At 54.6% G+C, this 27987-nt stretch overlaps 3 protein-coding genes and 1 long non-coding RNA gene across 61 annotated transcripts in view; 3 read left to right on the top strand and 1 right to left on the bottom strand.

The window, feature by feature from the left end:
• Positions 1 to 15345, top strand: part of UBAP2L (ubiquitin associated protein 2 like) — a 42212-nt gene extending 26867 nt beyond the window's left edge. For 12 of the 50 annotated variants that reach the window (XM_082703507.1, XM_082703497.1, XM_082703489.1 and 9 more), the window contains 14 exons: positions 143 to 332; positions 1036 to 1090; positions 1743 to 1917; positions 2246 to 2318; positions 3796 to 3991; positions 4071 to 4159; positions 5685 to 5738; positions 6346 to 6427; positions 7170 to 7387; positions 7861 to 7966; positions 12437 to 12504; positions 13223 to 13420; positions 13828 to 13878; positions 14714 to 15345. In XM_082703507.1, the coding sequence (XP_082559633.1) occupies positions 143 to 332; positions 1036 to 1090; positions 1743 to 1917; positions 2246 to 2318; positions 3796 to 3991; positions 4071 to 4159; positions 5685 to 5738; positions 6346 to 6427; positions 7170 to 7387; positions 7861 to 7966; positions 12437 to 12504; positions 13223 to 13420; positions 13828 to 13878; positions 14714 to 14809 (1651 nt within the window). In that variant the 3' untranslated portion in view covers positions 14810 to 15345. Of the gene's footprint in view, positions 1 to 142; positions 333 to 1035; positions 1091 to 1742; positions 1918 to 2245; positions 2319 to 3795; positions 3992 to 4070; positions 4160 to 5684; positions 5739 to 6345; positions 6428 to 7169; positions 7388 to 7860; positions 7967 to 9266; positions 9666 to 12436; positions 12505 to 13222; positions 13421 to 13505; positions 13599 to 13827; positions 13879 to 14713 lie in introns of those variants that run through there. The other 38 variants (XM_082703512.1, XM_082703503.1, XM_082703500.1 and 35 more) reach the window with 6 other exon arrangements.
• On the bottom strand, positions 2942 to 15469 carry LOC309850152. 3 transcript variants are annotated; one of them, XR_014304107.1, is made up of 4 exons: positions 15341 to 15469; positions 14165 to 14497; positions 4731 to 4816; positions 2942 to 4013 (listed from the first exon to the last, which is right to left on the bottom strand). It is a non-coding gene; the product is annotated as an uncharacterized lncRNA (long non-coding RNA). The 3 variants fall into 3 exon arrangements; XR_014304109.1 differs by lacking the exon at positions 15341 to 15469 and adding an exon at positions 4179 to 4239 and having other exon boundaries at positions 3934 to 4013; positions 14165 to 14707; XR_014304108.1 differs by lacking the exon at positions 15341 to 15469 and having other exon boundaries at positions 14165 to 14707.
• Positions 15470 to 16250: 781 nt separating this feature from the next.
• HAX1 (HCLS1 associated protein X-1) lies at positions 16251 to 23714 on the top strand. Of its 3 annotated transcripts, XR_014304103.1 has the most exons (8): positions 16273 to 16530; positions 16876 to 17123; positions 17274 to 17467; positions 18065 to 18116; positions 18242 to 18348; positions 18477 to 18567; positions 18719 to 18919; positions 22429 to 23714. XR_014304103.1 is itself a non-coding variant. In XM_082703663.1 (7 exons), exons 1-7 carry the CDS (start codon positions 16359 to 16361, stop codon positions 18802 to 18804), a joined length of 831 nt encoding a protein of 276 aa, XP_082559789.1. In that variant the 5' UTR covers positions 16251 to 16358; the 3' UTR covers positions 18805 to 18974. The 3 variants fall into 3 exon arrangements, 2 of the variants coding, with proteins under 2 accessions (XP_082559789.1, XP_082559790.1); XM_082703663.1 differs by lacking the exon at positions 22429 to 23714 and having other exon boundaries at positions 16251 to 16411; positions 18719 to 18974; XM_082703664.1 differs by lacking the exon at positions 22429 to 23714 and having other exon boundaries at positions 16271 to 16530; positions 18719 to 18974.
• Positions 18782 to 27973, top strand: AQP10 (aquaporin 10). Of its 5 annotated transcripts, XM_082703652.1 has the most exons (8): positions 18782 to 18919; positions 22448 to 22912; positions 24416 to 24572; positions 24956 to 25082; positions 25749 to 25886; positions 25984 to 26102; positions 26328 to 26545; positions 27003 to 27973. In XM_082703652.1, exons 2-8 carry the CDS (start codon positions 22884 to 22886, stop codon positions 27193 to 27195), a joined length of 981 nt encoding a protein of 326 aa, XP_082559778.1. In that variant the 5' UTR covers positions 18782 to 18919; positions 22448 to 22883; the 3' UTR covers positions 27196 to 27973. The 5 variants fall into 5 exon arrangements, with proteins under 5 accessions (XP_082559778.1, XP_082559782.1, XP_082559779.1 ...); XM_082703656.1 differs by lacking the exons at positions 18782 to 18919; positions 22448 to 22912 and adding an exon at positions 23010 to 23082; XM_082703653.1 differs by lacking the exons at positions 18782 to 18919; positions 22448 to 22912 and adding an exon at positions 23011 to 23082 and having other exon boundaries at positions 23990 to 24572.
• Positions 27974 to 27987: the final 14 nt, after the last annotated feature.

The raw sequence follows: 27987 nt of genomic DNA, 5'->3' as shown, positions 1-27987 counted from the left end.
AGATTGTTTTTTATCTGTTCCTGGAAGTTTTCATTTTAACTGTAATCAAATTACCCTAGTAGAAGATCTCCACTATTTCCTTCGTATCAGTGGATCTGTTCTGCTTTGTTTCTCTGAGATTTTCCTTCTGCATTCCCTACAGTGAATCTTCATCCACAATTTCATCTAACCAGAGTCAGGAGTCCGGTTATCAGAGCGGTCCAATTCAGTCGACAACCTATACCTCCCAAAATAATGCTCAGGGCCCTCTGTATGAACAGAGGTCCACACAGACTCGACGGTACCCCAGCTCCATCTCCTCATCGCCCCAAAAGGACCTGACTCAGGCAAAGGTAGTGGCTTTACAAGTCCCTGGGCTGTGGTTAGGACAATATTGGGGAGAGTGTCTTCAGTGTTAGTTTTACTTCTTGATAAATGGTGCTGGGATACCTCAGAAGTACGGATTGTGAAGCTGGAAAAAACACATTTCTGTGGTTGGTGATATTGAAAAGTTCTTTTCAGCAGGCTTAGATATTCAGAGCCAGAAACGATTCTCTTTGCAGTAAAGATTCATTCTTTGTAGTAGAATTAGTGTCAAATAATGGTTTACTTTTCTGGGAAGATCTGAGTTCTAGGCTTCGGGTGTGTACCAGTAGACACCTTGCTGTGTCTTGGCCGGGTGCCGGGACAGCACGTGCCAGAGGTGCTGTGGAATGATGGTCAGATGCAGCCAGTGCACTGCTGGTTTGGCCAAACTGTTGGACTTCCCTGTCCTCCCCCGCGGCCCTAGACTTAGGCCTTTGCTGTGTCTCTTCTGGGTTTGGGGTGTCTCAAGCAGGTTGGGGGTTGCCTTCTGCTGCCGTGGGTCACACGGGACTTGGCATACCTTGTTTTCGTTCCATTTCTTATCATTCTGTTGGGATAGTCCACGTTACGTTAATCCTTCGGTCAGCTTGCAGAATTCCCTGAAAGATTTGTTCATGGAAATTAAGCTGAGTCAGTGCTGACTGGACCTGTCCACTTGAGCTTCTTACTCCTCTGTTGTTTTTGTACCAGAATGGCTTCAGCTCCGTGCAGGCCCCGCAGTTACAGACCACACAATCTGTTGAAGGTGAGTGTTTTTCAGGACTTTTCCTCTATGTTGTAGTGTTTTTCCTCCCCCCTCAGCATTGTTTGCTTTTCTAGGATTATAGTGGGAAGAGTCCTGGCCTTGGTCATAGTCTTGATTTGGTTCTGCCTTGCTATTTAATATCAAACTTAAGTGTCCAGTTTCTCTGTTTTCGAATAGTGATAATACCCTTGGTTCCCTTAATTGCATAAATGAGATCAGTGCCCTAAAATGCTTGGAATCTAAAAAGAGAGAGAGAGAGGGAAAAGGGGTTACCTAAACACAGAGAGTCCATTATTAAATAACTCACACTCTTGGCTTGGGGACAGCCTGGGACTCCCATGACTAGGAGTCGTCTCTTTACTTCTCATAGACACTCCTTTTCTCTGATGAGGTGAATTATTTATTCTTTTTTTTTTTTTTTTTTTTTAAGATTTTATTTATTTATTTGACAGAGAGAAATCACAAGTAGGCAGAGAGGCAGGCAGAGAGAGAGAGGAGGAAGCAGGCTCCCCGCCGAGCAGAGAGCCCGATGCGGGACTCGATCCCAGGACCCTGAGATCATGACCTGAGCCGAAGGCAGCGGCTTAACCACTGAGCCACCCAGGCGCCCTTTTTTTTTTTTTTAAATGAATTATTTATTCTTGATTTCCAGGTGCTACAGGCGCTGCAGTGAAATCTGACTCACCTTCTACTTCGGGCATCCCCCCTCTCAGCGAAACGGTGTCTGCAGCTTCCTTACTGACAACAGCCGGTCAGCATTCCTCCTCCTTGGGTGGCTTGAGCCATGGCGAGGAGAGTCCAAATGCTACCACCACGCAACACAGCAGGTGATTTGGGTTGCGGCTGGACGTTGGGGTTGTGTGGCGCAGGAACAGAGCTCTCCGCCTCTGTTTTCCCTGCTGCCTGGCAGGGGCCACATTAGCGAGGTGGACGACCTGAAAGCTACGGGAAGTAGAAGCAGAGGAGGCCTGTCCTCCCGTCTCAGCAGCCAGTCTCGCTGTGTCTGCTCCCTCCGTTGGGCTGGTCACTGCACTCCCCGTGATTTCGGGTCTCCTTGGCCCCGTATTCCACCGCCTCTCCTCAGCCCTGTTCCTGCCGCATGCTCCGGGCCCCATAACCACAGCCGTGTGGCTGATGGCGGCCTCCTCTCTGCAGCCCCTTAGCCACGCAGCAGAACACCCTTTCGTCATCCACATCTTCTGGGCGCACGACTACATCTACTCTTCTGGTAAGTGTGATACTGCAGAAGAGGAAGTGTGGTTTTCTTAACATTTCTTAAGAAGGATTCTTGGAAATCTCTTCAGGGGATGCCAGAAGCAGGAGAATCCATAGATGCTACAGAGCTGTGGGCCAGTTCCCCAAGCCCCCTGAGTCTTGTTATTATTTTTTTTTAAGATTTTGTCTATTTGACAGAGAAAGAGATTACAAGTAGGGCAGAGAGGCAAGCAGAGAGAGGGGTATGTAGGCTCCCTGCTGAACAGAGCGCCCGATGCGGGGCTCATTCCCAGGACCCTGATACCATGACCTGAGCCAAGGGCAGAGACTTAACCCACTGAGCCAGGATCCCTGACTCCTGAGTCTTTATGTGACTTTTTTTTGTTTCTTAACACTGAGGTGGGTGGGACTTTGTATGCTCTGACAAGTGCTGTAAGAATGTCCCTTTCCAGGGCACCTGGGTGGCTCAGTGGGTTAAAGCCTCTGCCTTCAGCTCAGGTCATGATCTCAGGGTCCTGGGATCACATCCCGCTTCGGGCTCTCTGCTCTGTGGCGGGCCTGCTTCCTCCTCTCTCTCTCTCCCTGCCTCTCTGCCTGCTTGTGATCTCTGTCTGTCAAATAAATAAATAAATAATCTTTAAAAAAAAAAAAAAGAATGTCCCTTTCCCATTCTGGCTGTTCTCATTCCTTGGTCTGGGATGTGCCGAACATGACTGCTGAAAATCATCCGTGTGGGTCTGGGCATCAAGCTTTTGATCAAATTGTTAATTTTACTCTTGTGATTTAGAACAACCATTTGTGGAATTAGGCTGATACAGGGTAAGGAAGTTGCATTCTGGGCAAAGATGTCTGGTTTGCTAGGAACCTGGGGAAGATGACGAGCGCTGAGGCTTCCTTCGAAGTCTCTTTCCTTAGATACAGATTCGTCAGAACTTGCTGAACTAGTGAAGGAGAATGTGGGAGAGAAGCCGGGGAGTAGTTCTTTGACTTGAACAGTTCATTGGCCAACCAGCACCGGTCTCCGGAGTGTTGGTCCCCGCTTACTCTGCTGCCTCTGACGAGGGTGATGTGCGGTGGGTCTGTTGTTTACCACCCCTGCCTGACGAGTCTTGGGAAATGGGTAGCTAGAGGGTAACTCCTTTGGCAGAGAGCACCCAGGATTCAGCCACAGCCTCTTTTTTTTTTTTTTTTTTAAGATTTTATTTATTTATTTGACAGAGATCACAAGGAGGCAGAGAGGCAGGCAGACAGGGGAAAGCAGGCTACTCACTGAGCAGAGCCCGATGTGGGGCTCGTTCCCAGAACTCTGGGATCAAGACCTGAGCTGAAGACAGAGGCTTAACCCACTGAGCCACCCAGGCGCCCTGGCCTCAGCCTTGTTGACTGGGCAGCGGATGCGCTTTCCCCAGCAGGAGGGGGTGTGTATCTTTCCTGACCTTTTTGGCTAATCGCTGTTTCATCCTGTCTTCCACTGTTCCCCCTTTTTCAAGCACACAAGCGTGGACAGTGAGGCGAGCCTCCATTCTTCCTCCAGCACTTTCTCCACCACATCCAGCTCGGTTTCCGCGCCTCCCCCCGTGGCCAGTGTCTCCTCCAGTCTGAGCAGCGGCAGCAGCTTGGGCCTCGGGCTCAGCAGCAACTCCACCGTCACAGCCTCAACTCGGAGCTCGGTTGCTACAACTTCAGGTAGAGGGTGGTTGGTGCTGCTCTGGGACAGGGACGAGAAGTGAATGTGTGACAGGGTAAAAGTGATTTCTCTTTCTAGGAAAAGCTCCTCCCAACCTCCCTCCAGGGGTCCCGCCATTGTTGCCTAATCCGTACATTATGGCTCCGGGGCTGTTACACGCCTACCCGGTAAGTGAGAGGGAAGTACCTTCTCCAGATGACGAAGACGGGGAGGCTGCTCTCAGCAGCTGTGGCTTCAGGGGGAGCCTCTAAGTAAAATCCCGAATGAACGAGTTGTCATATGTAAGCAGACAGGTTTTTTTTTTTGTTTTAAGATTTTATTTATTTGTTTGACAGAGAGAGATCACAAGCAGGCAGAGAGAGAGAGAAGGAAGCAGGCTCCTGGCTGAGCAGAGAGCCCGATGTGGGGCTCAATCCCAGGACCCTGGGATCATGACCTGAGCCGAAGGCAGCCGCTTAACCCACTGAGCCACCCAGGCGCCCCAGCAGACAGGTTTTTAATATTTGTAGTTTGGGAAGAACTAATCGTTTCTAGAGAGGAAGGGCTAACCTGAGGCCATTTCTCCTATTGTGTATTTTGTCTACGTGAAGCACAGATTCTGGGCCTCTGAATCTAAAGGCCAGAGAGTCCGTCTGCAGTCCCTTTCAGTTTCTCTGAGAATATTTTTCTCTGGTTGGATTGATACCCTGTCTTGGAGGGTCTTACTTAGCCGGCCCCAGCCAGCTAGAGTTCTCTGACCTGATCTGGGACGATCTGAGAGCAGGCAACAGACAGTGTAGCTTTTCCCCCTGCTGTTTCTTCTGTCAAATTTGTGGATGCGGCGCCTGTTAAAATGAAGGGTATTTATTTTGAAATGTTTAAAAAGACACGTGTTTTTGCTCCTCAGAGTGTCTAGGTGAATATCATACAGAGGAAACATCCAGTAATGTTTTATACTTTTTTTTTTAATATGTATATATTTATTTGAGAGGGAGAGTGCCTGAGCGGGAAGGGCAGAGAGAGAGAATTTTACGGAGATTGAGTGCTGAGCACGGAGCCCAACGTGGGTCTGAGATCACGAACTGACCCAAAACTGAGTTGAACGGATGCCTAACTGTGCCACCCAGGCACCCCTACACTTTTTTTTTTTTTTTTTTTAAGATTTTATTTATTTATTTGACAGCAAGAGAGGGAACACAGGCCGGGGGGAGTGGGAGAGGGAGAAGCAGGCTTCCTGCTGAGCAGGGAGCCTGAGCCAAAGACACGCTTAAATGACTCAGCCACCCGGGCCCCTCCCTTACACTTTTTAACAATAAACATACCACCTTAGTCCCCATACATTAGAGAAAATAAAGAGTAAAATGTGAAACCTTTCTGAAACAGATAAATCTTAAACCCATGTTTTCGAAGCGGTGACAAAGACTGGTGGGATAGAGAGTGAAGCCGGCGGCTCCCACGCAGGTCCTGTCTTGTGTCACTGCCCGGGCAGGCGGCCTGGTTGAATCAGTGTGGCTTAGAGTTTAAGGAGAGCTTAAAAACCTTTCACACATCACTTAATCTTTTTGTAGTTTACTTCTTTCCTCTTGAAGGAAACTGAAAGAAGTAATCTGTGTCCTATTCTTCCTAAGAATGACTTACCATGATTCTTAGCACCTTGGGCTGCTCCTGTGGTAACAGCTCCTGTTAATACTGTAACACACTTTTATCTTGCAGCCACAAGTTTATGGTTATGATGACTTACAGATGCTTCAGACCAGATTTCCCTTGGTGAGTACATGTGTAGAGCTTAGGAAAAGAACGAGATGTTCACCTTACTGTTGAGGGGTTCAGTTGATAAGTCACAGGCTTAGCTCTTCCCCAGCCTGCAGGTCCACACACAAACTCTGATTCTCAGGCTATGTTAGAACACAGGGACTTTGGAAGTGGTTTTAACTAAAGGTAACTTTTTGTTTTTTAATCAGTTGGGATTTCTTTGAAGTAAACAAATTTTAATGTGATCCATATCTCACAGTAGGAGCTCTCTGGGTGCTTTTTCTGTATGCGTCAGGTGTTTTGAATTACAGAGGGCAGACTCTTTTCCAGAAGCAGTAGACTGTTAGGTATATACGTAAAAGTCTGAGTGTATCCTTGGTTCCGATGGCCTTGATGTGTTTCCTGGTGGGCATACCCGTAGACCTTGCCTGACTGTGCCTGTAGCCAGGCGAGGGGGACAGTGTATGCGAGAGTAACTTGGAGTTGGTGCCTGCTCTAACCAGCGGAATCGGTGGCTGGGGAAATTGCAGCACTCCCAACATTGTGCTTCTCACCCTCTGCTGTTACTCCTGCTGGGGACTGAGTGGCATTGAGTGTCTGCTCTTTGATTTCTCTCTTCCAGGATTACTACAGCATCCCATTTCCCACGCCCACCACTCCGCTGACTGGGAGGGATGGTAGCCTGGCCAGCAACCCTTACTCTGGTATGGCTGGGATGGGGCCCAATGAAGGGAGAGTGTGTTGGGATTGGTGGCAGAAACCTGATTAATAGGAGGGGGGAAAACAACTGTAAGGAGGAACCCAGCTCTCGCTTTAATTAAGACCTTTGGCAGAAGGTACGGAGCGGATGTGGTGAGTCAGGGTGGGTAGATGTGGAATGCTGCAGGAGATGGGCATTTCCTTCTCAGCCCGCTTGGCTGTCTCCCAGTGGTTCCAGGTGACATCTTGACTTAGTTTCCCCTCTTCTCCAGTCTTTCCCGGAAGTGGGGTGCTTGAACTGGCCGTTCTCCGCTCTGCTCCTGTCCCTGCTCACGGTGGCAGTCTCCGTGCCTTGCCTCGGCCACGGTGCTGCTTTTTACGCCTGACCTGTCGTCCTCTTTGACCTAGCTTTTTTCCTGACCCGTTACTGTGTTCTGAGTCCAGCATGGAGTGTTCCTCACGGAGGGGAAGCAGGGGAAGGCAGGAAGGAGGGACGGAGGGAAAAGAGTAGCCTGGGCAGAGAGATCTGCAGGAGCTTTGTTCTCGGGGTCTGTCTCCCACAGAACTGTACAGGCAGCCGACGTTTGGCTTGACTTAGGCCCGTGCTGAGTGTGCACTTAGCAGTGCTAAATGTTGCCATAAAGAAATTTAATTCAAACAATTGAACTTTTAATAGTCTTGGGTCAGGGTCTTCTGGAGTTGCGGGTAAAAAAAGCAGTAGATCCATTTAGTCTCTCCTGTACGTAGGTGACCTCACGAAGTTTGGCCGTGGGGATGCCTCCTCCCCGGCCCCGGCCACAACCTTGGCCCAACCCCAACAGAACCAGACTCAGACTCACCACACCACGCAGCAGACATTCCTGAACCCGGCGCTGCCTCCTGGCTACAGTTACACCAGCCTGCCGTACTACACAGGGGTTCCGGGCCTCCCCAGCACCTTCCAGTATGGGCCTGCTGTGTTCCCTGTGAGTACCTGGGCTTGATCTTTCCATGTGGTGGTGGGGAATCCCAGCCCCCGGGCACTAGCCTAGCTGCCTTCAAGGCTGGTTGACTTTTTAATAATGTGCGAGGAGAAACATTTCCTCTTCTGGCCTATTGCTGGCCTGGCGGAGGGGGGCTAGAATTGGTGGTATTGGGATAAAGGTTACCTATTCTTAGAATTATCTAAAGGGGATGGGAGATGTGATCCCACAGGGCTTTGTCCCCTAGACGGTCTTCATTCCTTGCGGCAGCTTGCCCCTTTCCCTTCCTCCGAACTACCATTTCTTGACTTCACTGGTAGATTTTATAAAGCTCTGTAGGGAGCCCATTTCACTAAGCAGACTGGCCAGCCCATCTCGGGGTGGTAGGCATCTGAATGCCCAGTCCCTGGAGTAGGACAGTGAGGGGATGGTTCTCGGCCACCATGTCACCTCACTTCTAGCCCTTTTGTCTTCAGGTGGCTCCTACCTCTTCCAAGCAGCATGGTGTGAATGTCAGTGTGAACGCATCGGCCGCCCCTTTCCAACAGCCAAGTGGGTATGGGTCTCACGGATACAACACTGGTAAGCACCCCTTGACCCCGGCTGTCCGTGGTTTCTGCAGGACGTGACTGAATGAGTTTCAGGAAGCAAGGCGTGGTGCTCGAGAGACGGGGTTGCTGAGGCATGCTGCTAGCGGTTCCGCAGAGGGTTTTCCTGTGCGTCTGACGGGGGTGTCTGTCCGAGCAGCAGCAGCCGAGGGGCATGACGGAAGAGCATGTGTCTGACACTCCTAGTGGGAATAGCCCGGGGCACGTGTCGGCTGTTACTCTATGTTGGCTGGCCTAAACTTGGCGGGGGAGGCAGGGCAAGGGGCCCCGAGGTGTCACGGAGACGTCCGTGGAAGCGAGCGCTAGAGTGGCCGGTACTGGTAGGTAGCACGGAAGGCGAGGTGCTTGCTGAATGGCAGACTTGGGTGGGTGTGCTTTTCACTCCTTTTTTCACGCAGCCCCTTTCCGTTCCTTAGCTGGGAAACCCAGGTGTGGAGAGAAAGCATGGGGTGCGAGTGCCCAACAGAGGGAGAGTAGGATCTTCAGATCCCTCCTCTGTATGGCTGGTCTCTTGGCAAAGTCTGTGCGCACATCTGATGGCAGGAGGGAAAGGCGGGAATCCTCTGCACGGGCACTGGCCGCACAGATAACTAGTCCGGCCCCCGGCCCCGACGTCGGCGCCCCTTCCGTAGCGGCTTCATGCACTTTCTTCAGTGACTTGTACACAGACACAGAGAGGAGCTTGTTGCAGTCGCAGGGAGTTGGGATGGAGGGTTTTTCCGAATTCTGAGCTGTGCTGTCATGGTGATTGGGATGGAGCTGCCTCTGTGTGCTTCACCCCTGTGTGGGCTCCAGGTGGGTCGGTCGTCCGAGCTTCTCGGTGATTGGGAAGCTGAGCGGAACACAGGGGCAATAGATCTGGCAACCACTAGCCAGGCAGACCTTTGAACTGTGTTGGAGCAACTTGGAATGAGTCTGGATTTAACCTGGAGAAATCCTGAGACACCCTAACTCCTTGTGGCCACCCCTGTCACCAAGCAAGGTGCACCCTGATCCTTGGAGGGGAGGGTTGTAAGCTTTCTCACTTGGAGTGGCCCCGTTCTGAGAACATTAGATCTAAGTTTTAGCTGGACCAAATTGAAGAATTTTAAGAGGTAGGTGATTGATGATATAAAAGAACGGCGTACCACATTTTAATTCCCCTTAAGATTTCAGAAACCTGCCATAACAGTCTTTTGAGCACCCCAAGTTCCCAACCCCACAGAGGGCTCTTATCATCCCATTCCTCATCAACCTCTAAATTCATTTATTTTTATGTATTTGATTCCTTTTAGGAAGAAAATATCCACCCCCTTACAAGCATTTCTGGACGGCAGAGAGCTAATTTGGCCCAAGGCTGGGGGCTGTGTTTTGTGTGTGTGTATAAATTTGCACTGAAGTCTTGTTTCAGAAACCAGACCACTGAGGAGAGCCTGCTGAGCTGAGGCCATGGCCTGCGTGGCTTGGGGGAAATGAGTTGGTGGATACCTTCTGGGCTTTGAACTTGCCCTTCCCCCGTTTCCCTCTCCCCCATGTGTCTGGCCCTGTCTGACCCATTTCGAGTTCAAGCGGCGCAGCCCCTCCGAAGCCTCAATGCACACCTGCTGTCGCTTTTGATTTCTGGAAGGCATGTAGTTTCAACTTGTAACAAAACATTTGTAGTCTTCAATAAACTGTGGTATTTCTTTAGCTAACTCTGGCGTTCTTTCCGTGCATGTCTTTCTGGACACCAGGAGCCAATGTTGTGCTGTGGATGAAGGGTGGAGGGGGCCGTTTGGTCAGACCAGCACAGCCAAAGAGCTAAGAACCGTTAGCTTCTCGCCGCGGTGACTGTACTGAGGTGGGAGAGGGGAAGCGGCCCTCCGGTTCCAGCCCTTTGACAGGGACAGAAAGCGGTTTTGTAGAAAGCCCCCGACGCTCGCTGCTTACTCCGCTCCTTCCCTTTTGCACCCAGCTCTTCCCCTTGCTCTGACGTGGGCAGAGGGAAAGGCGAGACACCGCTTGCAGTGTCCTGCCGCGGCGAAGGCAGGAGAGGTGGCGTTCAGAGCTGCTTTAGGGAAGTGGCTGCCAAGGCCCCAGGCCAGGTGGCTGGTGGAGATGTGAGAAGTCTTTGGTGACCAGCTAGTTGAGGACTCCAGCTGTGAAGCTGCGCTAGCCGGCAACATTGTTCTTATGCTTCGACCCTCCGTAGGGCTTCTCAGGGATCGCGGATGAGCGTGGCTCCGCACTTGTGGGTGTGGCTGCGCCTGTGCCGGAGAGGTGTGCGTAGACCTCTCCTTGACTGGGGAAGTCTTACCCCACTCAGTCCAGCCGCCGCAGAGCTCACTTGCATAGTGTGAACACCATCCTTGCTTAATTGGACACCCAGATACTCCACTTCCTTTGTATTTGGTCCCAGCCCTCTGGAGTACTTTTTCCTGTAAGTGTGACCCCACCTCCCAGGGGTGCCGTGCTGGGAGACGTTGGTTCTTGCTTCTCCATGCTGTCCACATCATGTCCGTGTGGTCGCCACTGCTTGGGAGTGGGGGGTGGGTAGACGGGGCGTTGGAAGGCAAGCAAGAGAACTCGGGTCTGAGGAGCTTTCTCGTAACTGGTGAAGGGTAAGTGCAGAAGCCAACGCCTGTTCGTCCAGTGCTCGCACTCAGACTGTGAAGGCTGCTAGAGGGTTCTCTTGTTCCTTCAGCCAGGACCCAGACTGAGTCTCAGGACCGGAAGCTGGATTTCAGCTAGTCAGCCTGTGGAAAGATCGAGGCCAGGTGTGGGGAGAGCGGGGGGCCGGGGGGAGTGCTGGCAATCTGAATTCCTCCCTCCCACCCAGCTTGCGAAACAAGGTGGCGGTTCCTCTCATCCAGTATGGGGTACCCCTGGGCGTCTGCAAGGTGTTTGAGCCTTTGCAGTAAAGATCAGTCACTGTCTCTGATTTCCCTCAAAAATGTTAGCACTCTTTCTGTCCCGCCACACCCTCAGCCCCGTCCACACAGACCTCGGTGGCTCAGCCTTTTCCGTAAACGCACTGTTGACGTTACATCTGTTACCATGGGTTTGAAGAGGAGGGGCCAGACTACCCCCGTGAGTCCCGGTACGGCCCCTTTCTTTTACTTCAGTGCCGCTGAAGTACAGAGTTGCTGCTCTGGAGATCGCAGTATCTTCTCGTGCTCTGTTCCTGTAGTTCTGTTCCTTTTGACTTGTGCTCTGGGAGGGCTTTCCAGGTTACGGTGCCACTTGTGTTAGGAAGGTCCTGCAGTAGCTCTCCAAGGAGGGCTTAACCTTTGAGGGCTGCCTTTGTCCTTGGCATCGGGAAGATCGGGGTTCCGGGGGGGGATTTGTGGTTTGGTCACATAAGCACAGTGGTTCTAAACAAACTCTTACATCGAGTGCCCCTCACAGCAGGAGAGAAGGGTCCAAGGATACCGGCTGAAAGGTTTTTCTGAAGTTTCATTTAAATTACCTCATGTGGCGAGATTGAACGTATCTTTAAAAGTGCGCTTTACATTTGAGTTATTTTTCCTCCAATCGTGGCATAAAATTTCTCTCGTAAGATGCTCGATGATTTTATCTGATGGCTTCTTCCTGTCGCCTGACCCGTGGCCCCATTCCCAAGGGTAGAGTGTGTGTACTCCAGTGTCAGGAGTAGAAATTAAAATGAGGAGTTGTACTGCTCTGGTTTCCTGGCAGTGGCAGTGGTAGTAGGGAGCTCTTCGGCAGGAAGCACGCAGGTTGTCGGGAGCATGGGTCAGAGCCTGTGTCCACGGAGCAGCTCAAGTTGAAAATGATGTCGGATTTTGAGTTCCACGTAGACCACGGGAGATGGCGTACGCCACCACCTTCCTGACCTCCCCCACTCCCACCCCCATGCTTGGGCTTAAATTTCTTAGCTGGAAATGCCCCTCAGTGTCTGCTCGTTAAGTTGTTAAGTACCCAGCCTAGAAGAGCCAAGACTGGAGAAGCTGGGCCAGGGGAGCAGAGACTCCGAGCATGTGCCCTGCTTTTGGGGTTGGACTGGACTGCTCCTTCAGCTCTTACCTTATGCTGTGAAAGCACGGATCCTGAGCCCAAAAGTGTCTCTTCGTGAACAGAAAGAGCCCAGACTACCTGTCTTCCAGGAGCAGGACTGAGTGGAGTCTGGGTGGGTTGATTTGAAATGGACGTTCAAAGTTTAATCCATTTCTTTTGGGCTTTGACACAGAAGTGTTTTGAAAAGTATGTTAGCGGGGTTTGGCTATGTCTCCTTGCCCCACAAAAAGCAGCTGCCTTGCTTTCTGACACACATAACTCAGTACATACCTGGAAAGGGCAAGAGATTTGGGTCATGAGCTCTCCTCTCTCAGAACTGACCTGAGCTGGAAAAACAGACCAGACTTCCCTGGCAGTGCAGTAGCTAGAAAGGCTGCGCGCCATCTCCTCGCCGGGAGAGGGGCCAGCGGCCGGCTGAGCTAATCCTCCTGTCTGTTTCCTCCTCCCCCAGGTGTATCAGTCACCTCCAGTAACACGGGCGTGCCAGATATCTCGGGTTCTGTGTACTCCAAAACCCAGGTAGGTGCCTAGCTCTCGAGAGAAGTGGAAAGATACGGACAGAGAGGAGGTGGCGTGGCAGTGACAGAAGCTCAGTGAGCAGGCACAACCCTGACAGGGCCCCGGAAACCAACCCTAGATGAATGGTCTCTGGAGGGCAGTTTCTCAGAGAAGTGGAAATCTAACCCTCTGAGAAAAAGCCAGAGAAGTGTGACAGGACGATGAGGCGTGGCAGGTCACAGTGGTGTGTTGTGGGACTCCCTGGGCTGCTGTCCTGGCTTTGTTTACCTACTGCCAGTCTTCCTGCAACTTTCCAAGGGAACGATGTGGAATACAGGGAGACTGGTTCGCTCCGTTCTCTGTACGAACAAGGAGCAGGAAGTACTGTTTGAAGCACGGGGTGTGAGAGGAGGTGTGCTGGAGCACATCCCAGCTAGAGCCCTGCCGCACATGGGCCCGGCTGCGGGGTGGGGAGACAGTCGAGTCACAGGGCACACTCACAGCCATCTTCTCCTGCGGTCCTGACAGCTGGAAGTCAGGAGCACCCTGTGTTGTGTGTGAGAAACAGGAGTCAGAGACAGCGAGTCCTTCTCTGAGCGGAGACAGACCCGAGCACCGGGCACCAGGTGCAGGGCTCCTCTGCAGACGCGTTCGGCTCTTGGCAGTGGGGGGCTTGGGCTCAGAAACTCCAGGGATTGGTTTGCTGACCCTTTTACTGTCTCTCCGTCCCCCTGCATAGCAGTCCTTTGAGAAACAAGGTTTTCATTCCGGTACTCCTGCTGCCTCCTTCAACTTGCCTTCAGCCCTAGGAAGTGGGGGGCCCATCAATCCGGCCACAGCTGCTGCCTACCCGCCTGCCCCCTTTATGCACATTCTGACCCCCCATCAGCAGCCGCACTCCCAGATCCTGCACCATCACCTGCAGCAGGACGGCCAGGTAACAGCCCTCCCCCTCTCCTTTCCCTTCCTCTTCCTTCCTGTCCCTTAAAACTGCCCCCTTTCCTCTTCTTCCCCTTCCTCAGCACCACCTTCACCCACCCCTCCCAGCGCCAGCCATGGGCACACAGCACACACAGACACAAGCGCACAGAACACCAGCCGCCGGCTGAGGAGAGGTCAGAGAAGGGGTCAGGCTCAAACCTCCTTTGCCCTGTTCCTTTGGTACCTTTCTCCTCTACCTCCTGTAGCACAGCTGCCCTCATCCCATCAGACCTGGGTCACACCTACCCTCTGACCTCTCCCAGCCTCCCCCCTTCCCTGACATTGTAGCTTTCCCTTCTGACGGTGGAGTTCTATTGTCAAAGTTTGTCCCTTTATTTTCCATATATCCTGGTTCTGCCTCAGCTACCATATTTGCAGATGGTTCTCTGTTGCCAGCGCCAGCAGGAGGAGCAGGTAATGAAACTGAATGATGGTGTGCTTGAACCCACTCCTTTCCAGCCCCCATTTCACCTCCACAGCCTCAGGGAACTTGAAAAGGCTGCACGGTCACAGATCAGGACACACGAACACAGACACCTCGCTGAGCTCTCTGGCCTCCCGTCCCTCTCCTGTCCTCCCCTCCCCAGTGCCCTCTTTTTTTCTTTCTGCCCTTCCCTGACTCTGGAACACTTGGTTACCGGCATGGAGAGGATTCTTGGGGCAGCATCTGGAGCCTGGGGCCTCAGACTGTCTCTCCTACCTTGCCTGCAGTGGGCTCTCCGCGCTGCTGTGTGGCAGGGGTGGGGAGCTGTGGCGGTAGTACAGGTGGCCTCTCCTCCGTCATAGGTGGCTGGGGAGCTGGGATAAGGGCTTCCTGGCTCTCAAAGACAGCTTCCCCAATTCAGGTATTCTTGGGGTCAATGAAATCACCGTATGATCACTCCTCTCCGAGAAGCCATCATTCTCTTTGAGAGAGTAGCCTTTTCTCAGAGCAGTGGAGGTGGGGTGGGGGGAGAGGGTGGTATTGGACGTGGGTAGAACTCATTCACTGTCTCGTCTTCAGGAGGTATCCCGCCATCTTTACGCTGCTGCCCTGCTGAAAGGTTGAAAATGCTGTTTGACCTGTCACAGGGGCTCTAGCAGCTGTACACACCGGGGGTGTCTGGGGTTGGGAAGTCAACTTGGGAGTAGTTTCTAAGCAGGGAGAAGGGGAGAGCACGACAAGTCTCCAGAGCTCCACCTGAAGATGTCACAGATTTGTCCCACTAACTAGACACCTTTTTCCTCCTCATCGTCCCATTCCCTGCAGACGGGCAGCGGGCAACGTAGCCAGACCAGCTCCATCCCGCAGAAGCCCCAGACCAACAAATCTGCCTACAACAGCTACAGCTGGGGGGCGAACTGAGGCCCTGACCCTCCTCTTCTCCCGGTCCCATCTTCTGAGAGGGCTTCTCAGCCTGGCAACTACGGAAACAGCATCAAAGAAAGGAATGGGGGGGGGGGTCCGCTGCCCCCTACCCCCAGCGGCCCGCCCCATGCCTCAGCTTCATGTCTGTCCCGTTCCCAGACCATCCCCACTCTGTTGTATGTATTATAGGATTTGTATTTTCTCCTTTTTTTTTTTTCTTTCCCTTTCCTCTCCTACCCCCTTGCATTCAAGATTATGAAACTTTGCTGTGGGCCCTGCCTTCCTTTTCCTCCTCCTGTTCACCCTGGTGGTGTATGGGTGAGGTGGGGAGGGGGACCCCCAAATATATATCAGCCCAACAGCCCTGAGTCTCCTCCTTTATTATTAGGAAACAAAACAACAACAAAAAATGGCGTCATGAATATGAACAGCATTGTCACATGAATTAGTTGACGTGTTTTTTTTTGTACTGTGTCCTCAAATTTAATGGATTAATGTGTCTTGTATATATAAAAAGAAAACCTCTACCTTCAGCCTCTGCCCATTCTTGATCCGTCGAGGACGGTCTCGTCGGCCAGCTTGGTGAATGGGTGTTCTGTGCCCCGCGGGGCTCCCGAGTCGCGGGAATAAAAGCTCTTGGGCCGCCAGGATCTTGCCCCCGGGATTCCCTTTCCTCCTGCCCCCAGGGTTGCGCACCTGCGAGGTTCCTCCCGAAGCTGCCCCCGCCCCCCGCGGCAGGTTTCGGGCCATGAAGGGAGGGCGTGGACAGCAGATCCTGGGCGGCAGGAGAAGACGAGGCAGGAGCCGGAAGAGTCGGCGTGCGGTGTAGACAGGCCTGCGGTGTAGACGGGCGCAGGCAAACGCGCGGGACAGCAGGGAGCGTCTCCTGCAGCCGCCGAACACACGGGAGCCCGGGCGCTCCGCGAGAACGGGGCGGGGGGTCCGCGGGGGTCGGGGACGGGCCGGGGGGTACTCACAGCTCCGCGCGCCGCTGCCCCCGCGCCGCGGGCCCGGTCCCCCGGCTCCGGCACCAAGCGTCCGCCCCGCCCCGCAAGCTGCAGAGCCCGCCCGGAGCGGTGAGGGCTGCGTGCGGGGTGCGACGCGCCCCTCGGCTGCGGAGCGCCGAGTCCGTGCGGCCCGGCGGGGGGACCCACGCGCGGCCCCGGGCACCTGCCGCGGCCGGCTCGCGGGACGAAGGCTGACCCCTGGCGGCGGCGGCCGGCCCCGCGCGACCTGGAGGCCCCGGCGGGCCCGCGCGGCCGGCGCGGAGGGGTCGGCTCCGGAGGCGGGGCCCTCCCGGGCGGCGGCGGGTCCGCGGCGCCCGCCCACCGCCCTCCGCCGAGGCCCGCGGCTCGGGACCCGGCGATCCGCTCCGCCCCGCCCCCCCCGCGTCGTGCGGACGGTCGATTTACGACAGTGCGGGTCGCAGGCCTGCTTTCCGGCAGGCGGCCCGACGCTGCGCCGCGTTTCCGGCCGCGGAGCGCCGGCCGCCGCCGGGTGCGCGTGGGCTTCGCTGGGGTCCGCAGGTTCGAGTCCCAGAACGGGGATGAGCCTCTTTGATGTTTTTCGGGGCTTTTTCGGCCTGTCTGGACCTCGGAGGTTAGAGTGGGTCGGGGTCGGACGAGGGCGGGGTCCCCTCAGGGGAGCGTGACCCTGACGCCCGGTGCTTGGGAAGGCCTCGTCTTCGTGTCGCCGTCGCCGCTGCGGCCCGGACGGAGGTCAGCACCCCGAGCGCTCAGCCCGCGGCAGCCACCTGGGCGGCCGCCGACAGGAGGACTGGAGCCGTTTACGGCTTCTCCAGCTGGGGCGACGCAGCAGGGGCCCCGGGGACGGCGGGGGGGCTGGGGGCGGGCCGGTGAGGGGCGAGGGCCGCCGGGCGCGCGGGGGGCCGCGGGGTGACGGGGACGGCGGCGCGACCCCCGCCCAGGCCCCCCCGGCCCGCCTGGCCCCCGCACCTGGCCCCGCGCGGCCCCCCCGGCCCGCCTGGCCCCCGCCGGCCCAGGGCGCGGGTGCGGTGACGGTGGGGCTGCGGTCCTGCTGCTCAAACCCGCCTTCGCCCCCAGCCACAGAGACCCCTTTTTTGGAGGCATGACTCGAGACGAGGACGACGAGGACGAGGACGAGGAAGCCCCGTGGGGCGGCGGGGGCTCCCGGGTTGGGGGCCCCCAGCCCCCCGCGGACTTCGGCTTCGGCTTCGGCCCAGGAGGAGGGATGCGTCTCCATGATCACTTCGGCTTTGACGACCTCATTCGGGATTTCCATAACCTCTTCAGCGAGATGGGGGCCTGGACCTTGCCTTCGCGCCTTCCGGGTGTGTGGCCGTCCCCGGCCGCCTGCGCTTCCTCCCGGGCCGTCCGCCGCGGAGGGAAGGCTGAGGGGCGGCAGCGGGAGGAGACTGGCGTCCGGGGGCGGAGGGCCGCGGCCTCGCCAGCCCCAGCAGCCCTCCGCCCTCTTTCCGCAGAGCTTCCGGGTCCTGGTCCCGAGGCAGAGCCGCCCGGTGACAGACGCCGGGACGGACAGACGCTCCGGGACGCGATGCTCAAGTACCCAGATAGTCAGCGGCCCCGGACCTCTGGGGGGGTCTCGGAGAGTGACGCCAGAGGCGAGCCCCCCGCACCCGCACCGGACTGGGGCTCCCAGAGGCCTTTGGGTGTGGTGAGTGCTCTGGACCAGAGCCAGGGCCTGCGGGGGACACACGGACTGGCGGCTTGTGGAGTCCGAGAGACTTGGGTTGGGATCCTGGGCTCCCCGCCTAGCGTTCCTGGCTGTCCTCTGTGCTGAGCTCCGTGTAGGGTTTTGGTGGGAGTGGACACGAGGATGGGAGTTCTGCTTTCTCTTAAAAAAAAGAAAAAGAAGATCAGGGCGCCCGGGTGGCTCCGTCGGTTAAGGGTCTGCTCTTGGCTCAGGTTATGACCTCAGGGTCCTGGGATCGAGCCTCGTGGCAGGCTCTGTGCTCAACCCGGAGTCCGTTTCTCCTCCCTCTGCCCTTCTCCTTTCTCGTGCTCACTCTTTTTCCTTTCCTATCTCCAAAAAAAAAAGTCTAAAAAAAATGTCCATTCAGGAGAGCCTTTTGGTGGAAAGATAGATAAAACAGATAAGGAGGAGAAGGGGTGAGTAAGTAAAGCTATCCCGAGCGCAACTGTCTCTCCCAGGGAAAGGTAGTTTTGGATCTTAGAGGTGCTTTGTGTCCTGTGACCCCCTCAAGTTTCAGGGTGAAAGGTATTATTTCACCTACTTTGCCTTTTTCTACAGTTTGATGATACGTGGCCTGTGGCCCCCCGTTCTAGAGCCAGAGAAGACAACGGTGAGTCTGGAGGGGGAGGCCGTTGCAAGTGCCCTCAGCGCTCCTCCCTGAAGTTTCCTGTCGTACTTGGCCCCCCTCTTTTCCTCGGACTCTTGATTTCGTGTTTCCTCTCTCTGCCCTTCTAGATCTTGATTCCCAGGTTTCCCAGGAGGGCCTCGGCCCAGTTCTCCAGCCCCAGCCCAAATCCTATTTCAAGAGCGTCTCGGTGACCAAGATCACGAAGCCAGATGGGGTGAGTTGGAAGAGAGGGGTACAAAGAACTGTGGCCAGAGGATGCCTTGGAGAGAGCAGTCTAGGTAAAGAAGCCAGTGAACTCATCTTTATTGATGTTAGAGACACGGTCCGGGCTTCTCCTTGTAGACAGTAGAGGAGCGCCGGACTGTGGTGGACAGTGAGGGCCGGACAGAGACCACCGTAACCCATCAGGAAGGAGATGGCCGTCCTAGAGATGGTAAGTAAAGTGTGTGAATCAAAGGGATCCGTCTCTTCTTTCTTGAGAAGGGGGAGCCCGTACTTTTCTAGCCTTTAATATTACTACTCTCCTTATCCTTTGCCCATTCTCTTTCATTTAGTGTGTCTCTGTGTATCACTGTCTTCCTTAGATCCAGAATCACCAAACCCTGCAGCCCTGGATGGCGCCTATTCCATCCTGGATTTATTCCTAGGACGCTGGTTCCGGTCCCGGTAGCCTTGTCAATCCTCAGAGGCCTTCAGAGTCTTTCCACCCTTGGCACACCATCAGTGGACTTACCTTTCCCTCCTGCCGCCTCAGGGCCTTGGGTGTGAAGAACAGTGAATTGGGGGTATGTCAGTTTGTGACTCACCCAAACTGACCAATAAAACCTTTATTTATGCTAATTCCTTGATCTTACTTTTGTCTAGGCTGTTCTACTTCCTAGTACCATCCAGGGCTTCCCAGATCATTTTGGCCCACAATGTTCTTATTTCTTAATTTTTTGTTCCACTTCCAAAACCGATTTGATAAACAGGGTCAGGTACCAGTAGAAAATGATTACTCTTACGAAGGGGGACAATTCCAGGAAAATTTTTACACAGGGACGCACTGGATTCTGAAAAGAGGGAGTGTGTATGGAAACGTGGGGACACTTGCTTCCTTAGTGTGGGATCACTGTGATCAGACAGTTCGTGACCGAATTCAAGGAACTACATTGGCAAATTTTTTCTTTTTTAAATGTATGTTGGAGAAAATGTAACTAGCACAAGAGTTGCTAGATTTTCTTCTCATTAAGAAACCTTTTGGACACCTGGGTGGTTCAGTCCGTTAAACATCTGCCTTCAGCTTAGGTCATGATCCCAGGCTCCTGGGGTCCAGCCCCACATCCCGCTCCCTGCTCCCTGCTCAGCGGGGGTTGTGCCTCCCTCCCACACCCCGCTCGTGCTCACATGCATATCCTCTCTCTCTTTCTCTCAAATAAATAAATCTTAAAACAAACAAACAAACAAACCAACAGGGAGTCTGGGTGGCTCAGTGGGTTAAGCCGCTGCCTTTGGCTCAGGTCATGATCTCAGGATCCTGGGATCAAGTCCCACATTGGGCTCTCTGCTTAGCAGGGAGCCTGCTTCCTCCTCTCTCTCTCTGCCTGCCTCTCTGCCTGCTTTTGGTCTCTCTCTGTCAAATAAATAAATAAAATCTAAAAAAAAAAAAACCACCACCAACAACAATCCGTAGCCCTGTGACTGATAGTGACAGATCTTACACATTCCTTTACCTGTTTTCTTGAAATGACTCAAATGATGAGGGATTTTTCTAAGGAAGCCAATCATGAGAACAAAGAAAAAAAGGTACAGCAATAAAATTTTGTATTTTCATTTTCCTTATTATATCTTTTCATGAACAGAAGTTGATCTATTGTAGCTAAGTTTATATTCTCTATGGTTAGTGCTCTCTATATCTTTTTTTTTTTAAGGTTTTATTTATTTGACAGAGAGATCACAACCAGGCAAAGAGGCAGGCGGGGGGGGGGCGGGGAGCAGGCTCCCTGCCGAGCAGAGAACCGGAGGTGGGGCTCGATCTCAGGACCCTGAGAGGATGACGCGAGCCAAAGGCAGAGGCTTAACCCACTGAGCCACCCAGGTGCCCCAGTGCCCTCTGTATCTTTTAGGAATTTCCCCAACCCAAGGTGAAAAGGATGTTCTCCTTCATTTATTCTTCTAAGGTTTTTATTAGTTAAGCTTTTACATTTAAGTTTTTAAATCTACCAGGATTTTCTCTTCTATTTGATATGAACCAGGGGATCAACTTCGTTTTTTTCTATTTGGGAAAATAAACATGTGTGTATAAATATGTATGTACAAACACTATGAATATATTTTATACACACACACATACATACAAATACACGTGGATCCCTTTGCTGGGTCTTTCCGTCTTTTCTGCTAATTTGTCTACCTCTGTGCCTACTCACATTTTAAAATTGCAGGGCTGTATTTAGTAGAACATGTCCTCCCATTTTTCCCCAACTTCTAGTATGTGAGAATGCAGCTGGGGCGCCTGGGTGGCTCAGTTGTTAAGTGTCTGCCTTCAGCTCAGGTCATGGTCTCGGGGTCCTGGGATTGAGTCCCGCATCGAGTTCCCTGCTTCTCCCTCTGCTTGTGTTCCTTCTCTTGCTGTGTCTCTGTCAAAGAAATAAATAAAATCTCAAGTTAAAAAAAAATACAATTGAGAGCTTGTTTGGAGGTTCTAGCAGGGGAGCGCAGCTACTCGTATACCCTTGACCGAAGAACGGTCCTCTCCTGTATCGGGGAAGGTCGTCCTCTTCGACTGAGCGCACAGCTTCGGGAGGGACCTGGGTGGCTCAGTGGGTGAAGCCGCTGCCTTCGGCTTGGGTCATGATCTCGGGGTCCTGGGATCAAGTCCCATGTCGGGCTCTCTGCTCAGCAGGGAGCCTGCTTCCCTCTCTCTCTGCCTGCCTCTCTACTTGTGATCTCTCTGTCAAATAAATAAATAAATAAATCTTTAAAAAAAATACAATTGATTGTTAAATTTTATTTATTTATTTGAGAGAGAGCACACGTATGAGCAGGGGAGGGGGCAGAGGGCGGGAGAGACTCAAGCGGACTGCCCACTGAGTGTGGAGCCTGCTGCGGGACTCGATCTCATGACTCTGGATCATGACCTGAGCCAAAGCCACGAATGGGATGCTCAACCAACTGAGCCACCCAGGCACCCTTGTAATCAATTTTTCAAGTCCGCTTTTCAGCGTCTCACCATAAACACATGGAGCTGGAGATTGCCAGACATGTGTGGATACCCCAGAGCCTTAAGGCTGGACATACAGACAAGAGAAACAACTTGGGAGAAACAGACCTGCAGAAAGATGGAAACAGGAAGGGCACATTTAATGTCCTTAGAAGTATGATATATCCATGGGCGCCTGGGGGGCTCAGTGGGTTAAACCTCTGCCTTCGGCTCAGGTCATGATCTCAGGGTCCTGGGATCGAGCCCCGCATCGGGCTCTTTGCTCAGTGGAGAGCCTGCTTCCCTTCCTCTCTCTCTGCCTGCCTCTTCTGTCTACTTGTGGTCTATGTCTGTCAAATAAATAAATAAAATCTTAAAAAAAAAAAAAAAAAGAAGTATGATATATCCAGAAAGCCAGAAGATATTCCTACAAAGGAGAAATAAGTAAAATAAGAACAAACTTTGAGGAGTTAAATGTGACGGCAAAAATGAAAAACTCCAAAGATTTTGATGACAAAGTCGGTCTCTGGAAAGACCAAGTAACAGAGACAGAAAACAGGAAAAAAGTACCCCGAAACTAACATTACTTATCAACGATACTCCCAACTTAAAAAATAATTTTGGGGGGGCGCCTGGGTGGCTCGGTTAAGCGGCTGCCTTCGGCTCAGGTCATGATCCCAGAGTCCTGGGATTGAGTCCCGCATCGGGCTCCTTGCTCCGCCGGGAGCCTGCTTCTCCCTCTGCCTCTCTGTCTGCCTGTGCTCACTTTCTCTCTCTCTCTCTCTGACAAATAAATAAATAACATCTTAAAAAAAATTTTTTTTTTAAAGAAAAAAATAAAAAAGGAAAACTGGAATTGTATAAACCATCAAGGAAATAAACCAAGAAAATATCCCAGAAGTGAGGAATATTTACTTCTAATCTGAAAGACCCACCACATGATAAACAGCAAGGATCAAACAAACAAAACCTCTACTTCAGAACACTAGAGAAAAAGGAAAATCCAGATGATCTGAGAGAGGGTTCAGAGGAATCTGGGGATTCAAGATTCTCATTTGCATCTACCCAGATGTCCCTATCTCAAGTGTCAGAGTCCTACCCTTTTTCTTTTAGGACCCTAACCTTGACGTAGGAAACCGACTGGGGCTGAGAATTCCACCTTCTCTAAAGCTCAGCAACTCTTCCCATTCACGCTGGAGCTGATGCCACTGGACGCAAGAGGCTAGGCTTAGATGCTGTAAGGGAGACCACTGGCTTTCGTACTGAGCCATGGCTTAGTGATCCGTTCTGCGGAACCTAGGACCGCTTCCCTCAGCCTCTCCCATGCCGGAGGTCCTACATAGATGCCGGTCCTTCAACCAGTGACGGCTCCCAACGGACGACTGCTGGCGATTTTAACCACTGCATTGCTTCAAGCTACAGACTGTCCATCTTCAGCCTATGACAGGGTTCTTGTCAACCAGCCCATAAGTGATCACCCAAATTCCATTCATGGAACCACTGTCTTGGGTTCCCTGGGAAAAGACTAAGATGAGAAGAGACATGAGCAAAGTTTACTGGGGGTGCTAATGGTCTCAGGGGACACACATGTGAGAAGGTGAGGAAAGAGGATTAGGCAAAAAGGGAGATTGACACAAGGAAGTTACAGGAGCCTCAGCTGATCTGTGGGGACTTGGAAGCTGGAGTGGCCCTTGTGCTTGTTCTACTTCAAGGCAAAGAGGCCAGATCTTTGCATCCCTGCACCAACCAGTCGTTGACATGGGCCGTGTAAGAGGGCATGTCCCCTTGGGTGAGGCTGTCCCGGCCGCGAGAGGTATTCCCATGCAGGAAGGAGCTGTGCTCTCAGCATCTGAGAGTCCCAGCCTGGCGATGGGTGCATTGGCCCCAAAGTGGAGTGGTGGGGGGGGGCGGCAGGCATCCGGAGCAGGGGAGGTGGTGCTCAGCGCGGCGGGAAGCGCTCTGTCCACTCTGTCCGGAGCCAAGGCAGGGGACACAAAGCTCGAGCACTTTCTCACCGAGGGGAGACTCTGCATGAGAGCAGGGCAAACGTGCAACGAGTGAGATTTATTTTAAGTGTCCAAATGGGTGGTGTTGTACCTGAGTTTTCACGTCCGAGAGACCACCAAGGAGCCAACACTGACGCAATCACACGAGGGTTTATTTAACAAGCTTAAGCTTGGGCCCAAGTGTACCTGACATAGCGGAACAGGGACTTGGACCCCGAACCAGATTACAGTCAGAGTTTTTAAAGGCAGAGTCGGGGTGGACTCGGCGGTGGGTGAGGACAAAGGGGATTATGGGTGATGTAAGTCTCTAAGGAACTTGGAAGTGAGGTCTCCAGGACCTTGAGGGGCTAGCTATTGTTACCAGTAATAAAAATCTTCTCGTGAGACCCTTTAGATGTATATCAGTGGGTCATATGCTTGGGAATGATTGTTAACACTATTTTGGAGGTTTAGAGATAAAGTTTCCTAAAGGAATTGTTGAAGTAGACTTACAGGATCCTGGTTGGACCTGTCGGGGTAGGGGGTCAGTCAGGCTAGGATTGTCCTTAGCAAAACCTCAAGGTGAGGGCAGTTGAGTCCCCAGGGGAGAGCCACTCTGTCTGTTTCAAGGGCTTGTCAGTAGGTGAAGAATTTTAATGATTTTCTTCTGCCTCTGTTTCCCACATCAGGTGGGGGAGGTGCTTCACATTCCGCAGGAGACAGCCATCATGCAGCAGGAGATGGGGAGGAAGACTGAGCCCTTAGACGGCCATGTGGCCTTGGGGAGTCCCGAGGCTCTGGAGACCCTCACAAGCAGAGTGGGAACGGTAGTGCTGCCTCTTGAGGTGCTTGTGGCCAAGAGCACCGACACGCGCCACTCCCTCCACCCCGGCAGCATAGGAAGAGGTTACTCCTGGAAGGAGTGGGGGTGACAAAGGGGACAGAGCCTGGGCAAACTCCAGGCTCTGGTCATGCACGGGACCTGGCCTGCCCTTCGACCTTCTCCCACTATCTCTACCTCCCCAGCCCGTACATGTGTAAGATACAGATACTGTAGTGCAGGAGCTGAGCCAATTGGTTTTAAAGTCATTTCCTTATCACTTCCCTGTCAGTAGCTGGCGTGCCTGTGCAGACGGAGGGCGGCAGGCGGACACGGCTGTCTTCACCATGGCCTACGGCTGGCCCCTGGCCCGAGTCAAAGGCTGGCTCCGGCTCCGCAGCCAGCTGGGCCGACAGTGCCTGGCAGAGTTTCTGGGTGTGTTTGTGCTCATGGTGAGCTGGGAAGGGGAGCGGGGGGTGCGGGCGGGGGCAAAGGCTCTTCGCGCCTCCCGGGTCTCTGTTTCTTCTTGCAGGGGTCTTGCGTCTCCCGGCCACCCGTCATTCCCCGTCCGTGTCCCTGCCCTTCCTGTCCTGCTCCCTAACTTAGTCCCGGCCCTGCCCATCTCTCAGTCTCCTTCCCCGCCTTCAGTCGTCCTCCGCGGCTCCTCTTACGGCCCTCCGTCTGCTCCTCGCCCTCCCTAGCCCGTGCGCTCAGCTCCCTCGGCCGGTGCCTGGCGGTCCCGGCCTCTGTCCCTACGCCCGTCCCCCAGCCTTGGTCCCCGCTGCCGGCCCCCCTGTTCCCGGCTCCGGCTCCTCATCCCCCCTCTCCCCACCAGCTCCTCACCCAGGGGGCTGTGGCCCAGGCCGTCACCAGCGGAGAGAGCAAAGGCAACTTCTTCACCATGTTTCTGGCCGGCTCCCTGGCCGTGACGGTAGCCATCTACGTGGGCGGTAACGTTTCAGGTGAGAAGGGCGGGGTCTGGGCATCAGAGACGTGGACCGTGCACGGGAGTGTGGGTCTATGGTGATGGTGACAAGGCCGATCCTTTGGTGATTCATGGACATTGCCTCCTTGAGCTCGGCTAGTGCCCCGGATAGAGATAGGGCTTTGGCCTGGTCCAGCCCCTCCCCTCCGTGTGTCTCTCTTCCACTCACCTAGACAAGAGATCTGTGGCGAGGCATCGGGGTGGGTGTCGTCTCTTTGGGTCCCCTTCCTGAAGCCCCTGGGGTCATCTTTGCGCAGCACCTCACCTGCTCCTCCTTTAGACACGTGCTATGCCAGTGTGCCCGGCCGGAGCCTAGAACACGAACAGTGTTGTAGAAAGAGCAGGCAGACCCTGGGCTTTACTCTGTGACCGGGACAAGTTGCATGACCTCCCTGAGCCTCAGCTTCCCGACACACGACGGGTACGGTAACATCTGCCTTCAGAGTAGCGAGCAGCAGCGGGGCCGGCTGGCTCCGCCCGAAGAGGGTGCCACTCTTGATCTCAGGGCTGTGAGTTCGAGCCCCACATTGGGGGCAAAGATAAGTAAAATTAAATGGAAAAGCTGTGAGGAGCAGCAGCGTCACCTGGCGTGTGCCTGTTGGGACACTTCATGGATGTTGGTTTCCTTTCTGGATCCTTGAAGGGGCCCACCTGAATCCGGCCTTCTCCCTGGCCATGTGCCTCCTGGGACGTCTGCCCTGGGCCAAGCTTCCCATTTACTGCCTGGTGCAGCTTCTCTCGGCCTTCTGCGCCTCCGGAGCCACCTACGCGGTCTACTATGGTAACGCGGTTGGGCACATTGGGGTGTAGCTGGGAGAGCCTTGCCATGGTTTTCTGTGAACAAAGATGGGAATCTGGGGTGTCCCCCTCCCCTGCAGATGCCCTCCAGAATTATACAGGTGGGAACCTGACGGTGACTGGCCCCAAGGAGACGGCCTCCATCTTTGCCACCTACCCTGCCCCTTATCTGTCCCTGAACAATGGCTTCCTGGATCAGGTCAGTGTGAGGGAGAGACCCCGGAAGAGCCCGGCTCGTTGCCCTCGTGCCCTGAAACTCCCTGAGCTGTGGGGTTGGGTTTCTCTCTGAGCCACCCCCACCCCAGTTGCCCATGCTGGACAAAATCAGACGACAAGGGTTGGTGGCCTAGGACCGTTGCGTGAGAAAGGGCAGAGGGACTGTCTGGCAGCTTATGGGGGCCCCTCTGCTTCTGTCACCTCTAAGGTTCTGGGCACAGGAATCCTTATTGTGGGGATCTTGGCCATCACGGACACACGGAACAAGGGAGTGCCTGCGGGTCTGGAGCCTGTGGCTGTGGGGCTGCTGATCCTAGCCATCGGGCTATCCCTGGGTGTCAACTGTGGGTTCCCACTCAACCCTGCCCGCGACCTGGGCCCACGGCTTTTCACCTATGTGGCTGGCTGGGGTCCTGAGGTCTTCAGGTGGGAGACTACGCCCCCCCCCCCCCCCCGCCGCCGGGCAGTCCCTCCCCACTCCTTCCAGAGTCCCCAGCTCTCTCTTTGCGTAGTTCTCCCAGCCTCTTGGGACAGTGTCCCTCATCGACACCGTGGCTCTCCCTCTCCCTCTTACCCTTCTCCTGTCCTGCCACCCGTCCCCCCAGAAACTGTAGGGATGATGCTCTTGGGTGGGTCATTACCTCCTGGGCATTAGGGACCTCCTCAGCAACAGGGCTCTATTCAGATCATCCTCTAAGGCAAGAGGCTGGACCAAGGCGCTCCTAGGGGCTCCCCTCCAAGCGCTGTGCTCCTTGCAGAGCCACACTCCTCTGGCGTCCCTCTCCCCAGGAACTGCTTCCAGGGCGCCCTTGCCATGGCCGGTCCTCCGCGGGGAGGCGAGGGGAGTCAGCCCTGAGGTCCTCCTTCTGGCCCTCTCTTGTAGTGCTGGGAATGGCTGGTGGTGGGTGCCTGTGGTGGCCCCTCTGGTGGGGGCTACGCTTGGCACAGCCACGTACCAGCTGCTGGTGGCCCTCCACCACCCCGAGGAGTCAGAGCCAGCTCAGGATCTAGAGCTCGCGCGACGGAAAGCCTCAGGCTTGGAGACATCTGCCCCAGCTCGGCGGCCGCCGCTGTGATTCCCACAGGACAGCGCTCACCGCCCGCGTGGACGCTGCGGGGGCCAGAGGTCCGGCGCCGGGGACAGGACATTCTTCCTCGGACGAATGCGCCGGCTTCGCGGTCCGCGATCGAGGCAGCCTTTCCTCCTAAGCCGGAGAGGATGCCCGCGCGGGGCGACCCGGGGCCAGCCCCTCCGGTTCTCCTGCGCTCCGCCCTCCTCCCCGCGGCCCCTCCGCCCTCCTCCGCTCCGCCCGCGGCTCCCGCTCCCGGAGCTGGTCTTTGGACCCCACGGCTGCTGCGGACGTAGCGCCTCAAAGCAGCCGCCAGAGGGCGCGCCCCGGAGAGGCGCGGGGGCCCGGGGCGGCCGCAGCGAGGGGCCCTTGCTGCAGAGCCCGGTCCCCCTGCAGGGCTCCCAGCCCCGGGCCTCCGTGCGGCCGCCCTGCCCTCGCGGGGCGGCTCTCTGGATGGCGAGGGGGCGAGCCGGGACTGCCTGGCGGCCGGGAGCGCAAAGGGGGAAACTGAGGCACGGCCCAGTGCCCAGACGCTCCAGCCGTCCGTCCCGGAAAGGGGTGCGGTGAGCGGCGGGGCGAGGCCCCGACTCCGAGGCCGCGGGGAGCCGGGTGAGCGGGAGGGGGATGCTCGCTCCTTTCCAGCGAAGAAACGCGCCGGCCCTGCCTTAGGGGCGCCGGGCTGGCTCTGTCGGAGGAACTTGCGACGCGATCTCGGGGTCGTGGGTTCGAGCCCCTGTTGCGCGCGGACAGGACTGAAATAAATAAACTTGAAAAAACAAAAAAAGCCCGGGCTCGCTG

Source organism: Mustela nivalis (assembly GCF_964662115.1).
Source record: "Mustela nivalis genome assembly, chromosome: 16".
Classification (NCBI taxonomy): domain Eukaryota; kingdom Metazoa; phylum Chordata; class Mammalia; order Carnivora; family Mustelidae; genus Mustela; species Mustela nivalis.
This window is presented reverse-complemented; position numbering and strand designations above follow the sequence as displayed.